Source organism: Engraulis encrasicolus, chromosome 17, assembly GCF_034702125.1.
Source record: "Engraulis encrasicolus isolate BLACKSEA-1 chromosome 17, IST_EnEncr_1.0, whole genome shotgun sequence".
Lineage (NCBI taxonomy): Eukaryota > Metazoa > Chordata > Actinopteri > Clupeiformes > Engraulidae > Engraulis > Engraulis encrasicolus.
Window position 1 is genome coordinate 44,458,630 of NC_085873.1, and position 5,914 is coordinate 44,464,543.

Sequence of the window (5,914 nt, forward strand, 5' to 3'; positions counted from 1 at the left end):
CTCCTCTTTCTCACTGCTTTGCAGATATTGAATACTTGATTTATTCTTGCAGGTTCCGTATGCGTCAGGTGAACATAGTGGGCACCAGTCCCCCCAGTCAGCCTTCTAGAAAGATCCAGACTCTTCAGGCTCCCCCTGACATGTCACCCGCAAATGTCACTCTACGCACGGCCAGCGAGACCAGCCTATGGCTACGATGGGTGGTACGTACATACCAGGCTTGTACGAAATTCCGAATTGAAAGAATTTCAATTCAAAGTAATGCCATAATACGAACACTAGGTGGTGGTGTTCTATGTACTTTCAATGGGTGGTGTAGAATAACTTAAAAGAAATTCAAAGTAATGACACCACCTAGTGTTCGTATTATGGCATTACTTTGAATTGAAATTCATTCAATTCAGAATTTCGTACAAGCCTGGTACACACACACACATATGCATGCACGGACGCACACACACACACACACACGCGTGCGCACACACACACACACACACACACACACACACACACACACACACACACACACACACACACACACACACACACACATACACACACAAATCACAAAATCAGGATGGGCTAAAATTACAGTTCTTCTAACATGTATGATTTCTGCTACATTTCCTCATGTGTACATGACCTTGTACTTGGGGAGCAAGCCGTGGCTAAGAGCTGTCTTTTTGTTCAGCGGCTATGAGCCAATTTGGTGCTGCCCTGGAGAATTGTCCAATCGGCCCACCAACCCCTGGTCTCTCTTCTCCCTAAATCATTAAATTTCACACTTTCTTTTCACATACTTCACCTCCTTCCTGCAGCCCCTACCAGAGTGGGAGTACAATGGCAACCCGGAGCTGGTGGGCTACCGCGTGCAGTACTCGCGTACGGGCTCGGTGGGCAAACCCCTCAGCCACGTCATCAGCGACCGGCTGGAGCGAGAGTTCACCATCGAGGACCTGGAGGAGTGGACCGAGTACGAGGTGCGGGTCCAGGCCGTCAACGGCATCGGGTCCGGGCCTTGGAGCCAGCCTGTCCGTGGCAGAACCAGAGAGTCAGGTAAAGGATCAAATTTTTTGCTATTGTAAAAAATCACAACCGGGTCCTATCGTGGCTCTAACGGTAGGGCACTGGGCTACTACACAGGTGATCTGGGTTTGATTGCTTTCCGGGTCCTTTGCCGAACCTTCCCCATCTCTTTCCTATATTTAGAGTCACTCTTATGACTTATTTGAGTCTGGCTGAGTGGACAGAGTACCAGGTTCGGTTCCAGACCATCAATGGCATCCAGGCCCAAACCAGAACCAGACATTGCGGGGAGGATACATTTTTAATCAAATGTAACTCTCTCAAAAACCGTTCTGTAATTTCCTGTCAGAACCTTTCATAGAAGTTCCAGCCGCTTCACAACCACTCAAAGAGATTGCCTCAGATAAGAGCCTTGGGGCTATCGCACCACTTCAATTCATTCACTACTTCAGAACCACTATAGTGCCCTACAAAGGCAACGTGCAGTAACACCAGAGAGAGTAGAGAGAGAGAGGTTCCATTGGCCCATTGTTTCCTGGTTCTATTATGGCACCCCTTAGGCAGACCTAGGCAGACCTAAGGACTATTCTATTCATTGTAGGAGCATTATGACACGGCCCTTTAGGCAGACCGGAACCTGTTCACATTAGGTGCCCATAGAAACCTATTATGTTGGCATATCTCTATACTTAAAGAATCTCTGGTAACACTGCCAACACTGTCAACATGCAGCCAACACTGAAACTGAAAAAAGTCTCTCAAAGGCTTGGTATTAGGTTGGATATTGTAGTTGCTGCCAATTTGACATAGCAGTATCCAGTGGCGTTTTTAGCCCAAAATTACCACAGGTGCCTGAGAGGGGCCCACATGTTTTGAGGGGGGCCCATGTACCTTATATTCTTCAACCTTACTTTTGCCAAAATATCAGTCTTTTTCTAAACCCAGTGTTGCCTAAAATACCTGCAAAAACACCTGCTTCAGCATCTGAAGCACATACAAAGCATGTAATTAATTGAATTAAAAGCTGCTTCATTTTGCATTATCACCCATTCATTCAGCTCTAACATACAAACTTTCTTCATAAAAAAAAATGTTGAATTTCATGAGCCTAAAGCCACATCATGCAGCTCCTGGCACTAGGGTCAATGATAACCTACACAGTATTTGGCATCAATGGGTTAACCAACTTACCAATTTCATATTTAATCTAACTGTTAATTCACAATGAGCTGCATGCCTTGTTTGAAATGTGCTAAACCATTTATTATTATTATGGAAAAATATAATGGCAAGAACATACAAACTAGGACTGGGCGGTTTTGAAAAAAAATGTGTATCACAGTTTTCTTGATGACAATTGATATCACGTTTTTTTTTGTTTTTTTTTTAAAGTGGCGATTTTACCACAGACCTTTCTAACGAAAAGACTTAAATTAAATTTAAAAATGGGATGAATCATGAATTTAAAGTAATCGCCATTTCTAATTTATCACTTTTTCATTTCAATAATATTTTTTATAATTTACAGTTTATATTTCCCTATCCAACAAAGTCTCAAATAAGAGAAAATGCAGCATTATCTGTAAAACTGGACATATTGGGACGATAAGGCTTTGTCACAAGATAAAGAAGGTGTAATGAAGACCATTTTCAAACTAAACTCAAATTTGACAAAATATGTAGTTACTGCACTTTACCTTTGTAGGGCAGTATAGTTCTGATGTATCCATTGTAGAACACCTCAGAACCACCTGGACCCTGCAGAACACATTTTGTTCTGATACCATTTCAGAAATTATATTGGTCTTCTAGAACCTTCTCGGCCTAGGTAGAAACAGTACTAGATTAGACCTATTCAGATCAGGAAAAAAAGAATTGCCCATGTAAATGCAGCTACTGTATTGTTATAGAAAGAGAGTCTGTTGACATCCAAAAAGCTGTCAGAACATGTGAATGAGTGAATGATTGAATGAATCTGTATTGTCCACAAGTGTGGAAACTTGTCTTCAGTTCCACCATGTAAAAGACATACAACACAGGTGGGACATTGCACATTTTAACATTACACATTTAAGATAAAGACACTCCATTTCATGTAAAAATAGTCAGGATACTACTCTATACATACTACTCTAATAAATATGTGAATAAATAAGTAAACATCTAGTGTGTAAAATGTAAAAAATAAATAATGATAAATGAATACTACTTTATATAAATAAATGATTATATAAATGGCATACCATTTTAAAATAGAATAAGAAAGATGTATGAATTATCTAAGATACAAATCCCACTTTGTTTCAGTACTGTTGGAATCACTGCAGCAGTTTCTAGCTTGGTTAGAACCCATCTGGTTCTGTCACAGTGTAGACTCGTCAGAACTACTGTGGCAGGTTCTGGCAGGCCTAGAGTAGCCATCAGGTTCACTCTCAAAACTCACACACACACACCCACACACACACACACACACACACACACACACACACACACACACACACACACACACACACACACACACACACACACACACACACACACACACACACACACACACACACACACACACACACACACACACACACACACACTCAGAAATATAAACAATTTCACATGGAGCCAGATGTGCAATCATTTCTTAAAAAAACGCTTGTGTGTTGGTTCTGCACATGCTGGTGCTCTATGAATAAAGTTACATAAGAGTTATTCCTCCTCATTTTCTCTCTCTCTCCCTTTTCTTCCTGTCAACGGGAAGAGAACTAGGAATCAGTGGATTTTTAAGTAGGAAATTGCGACCATATGGAGTGTGTCCCTCTTTTTTTTGGTCATTTTTTTCTACTGCTACTGAGGCTCCTCAACCAACTCCGGATCAGCTTGACGTCCCAGGAATGAGCACCATACACAGGGCAGGATTAACACACAGACTAGTTATGGCTGCAGCCTAGGGGCCCCCAACTGCCAGGGGCCCCCTGATTGGCCAGAAGTGAAAAAACCCAATGCAACATTGAAATGTTGAATGTATCTATTGTGTTCAGTACAGTTGGTAGACAAGTTGCCCTCAATTCCTAGCTCGTAATTATGACATTGTCTATGTCATTTTCCTGGAAAATTTGCCTTTCAGGGGGCCCCACAACAACATGTAGCCTAGGGGCCCCAGACATTGTTAATCCGGCCCTGACCATACACCATACTGCTCTCTCTCTCTCTCTCTCTCTCTCTCTCTCTCTCTCGCCGCTCTTCTCTCTCCTCAAGCTCTCTCCCTCTCTCTCTCTCTCGATCTCTCTCCCCCTCTCTCTATACTCTCTCCACTCCACCCCCCCCCATCTCTCTCCCCCCCCCCCCCCCCTCTCTCTCTCTCTCTCTCTCTCTCTCTCTCTCTCTCTCTCTCTCTTTCTCTCTCTCTCTCTCTCTCCCTGTCCAACCTTCTCTCTCTCTCTATCCCTCTCTCCCTCCCCCCTCTCATCTCTCTCTCTCTCTCTCTCTTCTCTCTCTCGCGCTCATTCTCTCTTCTCTCTCTCTCTCCTCCCCCCTCTCTCTCTCTCCCCTCTCTCTCTCTCTCTCTCCCTCCCCCCCCTCTCTCTCTCTCTCTCTCTCTCTCTCTCTCTCCCCTCTTCCCTCTTGCTGTTTCTCCACTCTGTTCCTATAGCTCTTGCTGTAGCCCTGAGCCCTTAGTACTACACTCTTCTACCTCCATCGTGTCATTCACACTCTCTCTTCTCTTCTCTTTCTTTCTTTCTCTTTCTTCATCTTTCTTTCTCTCCTTGTCTTTCATCATTTCATCTCTTTCCCTTTCTTTACTCCAGTTATCCATCACCATCTCTCAGTTCAGCTTCTCTCTCCTCATCTGTCTTTCACTGCGTCCACTGTACTTCTTTCTATCATCGGCATTGCCAAGTTGAGGGCCCCATCTCTCTCTCTCTCTCTCTCTCTCTCTCTCTCTCTCTCTCTCTCTCTCTCTCTTTCTCTCTCTCTCTCTCTCTCTCTCTCTCTCTCTCTCTCCTCTTCGCTCTACCGCCCCCTCTCTCCCTGCTGTATATCATTCTTTCTCTCTCTTTCTTTCTCCCCATCTTTCTCTCTCATCATCTCTTATCTTTTCCTCTCTTTGCTAGTACTCTGTAAACCATTCTCAGTTCGACTTCTCTCTCCCTCTGTCTCCCTCTATATCTTTCATTCAGTAGCATTCCCAAACCGAGCCCCCTATCTCAATATAGCCATGCCTGGCCAAACACTGTAACCTGATTGGCTCCAGCAACACTCAACACAATAACTCTTTCAACGCACCGCACGTGCTCAAAACTAGACTCATGGGAGCAGTTGAATGTTCTGGAAGAAAAGAGAATTGTTCAGACAGATGAATCGAGCTGGAAAAAAACCACCAGTTTCCCTGCCAATATGAAGACTTGGAGAATGTAGTGTACAATGTGGAAGTAGTTTCTTTTTTTTCTTTTTTTTTAAAAGTATTCTTAGGGGCTTTTCAAGCCTTTATTAGATTTTACGACATAGGACAGTGGAGTAGAGACATGAAGCAAGTTGGGAGAGAGAGACGGGGAAAGGACAGCAAAGGACCCGGGCCAGAATGGAACCCGGGTCAGCCGCGTAGCAGACGAGTGCCCTACCGTTACTGCCATGGTAGGGCCTCAATGTGGAAGTCGTTTCAATGTGACTAACTCATAGTACTTAGCAATTTCTTCTGTTGTCTGCCATTGCATCCCTATCTCTTCCCTTTCATTGCCTGTCCTCCTCCTCTCTCTTTTTTTCTTATTTTGAATCAATCTATCTATTCCTCTCTCCGTCTATCTTTCTCTCCTTTGTCTTTCTCACATCCCCTCATTCCCTGTGATTTTTGTTCTCTCTCTCTCTCTCTCTCTCTCTCTCCAGTTCCATCGTG

At 43.6% G+C, this 5,914-nt stretch overlaps 1 protein-coding gene across 1 annotated transcript in view; it reads left to right on the top strand.

Annotated features, from left to right (window-relative positions):
• LOC134467062 (protein sidekick-2-like) overlaps positions 1-5,914 on the top strand; it is a 590,275-nt gene that overhangs the window by 529,102 nt on the left and 55,259 nt on the right. Inside the window, exons 24-26 of the mRNA XM_063220987.1 lie at positions 53-203; positions 819-1,056; positions 1,376-1,511. Coding sequence (XP_063077057.1) covers positions 53-203; positions 819-1,056; positions 1,376-1,511 — 525 coding nt within the window. The remainder of the gene's footprint in view (positions 1-52; positions 204-818; positions 1,057-1,375; positions 1,512-5,914) is intronic.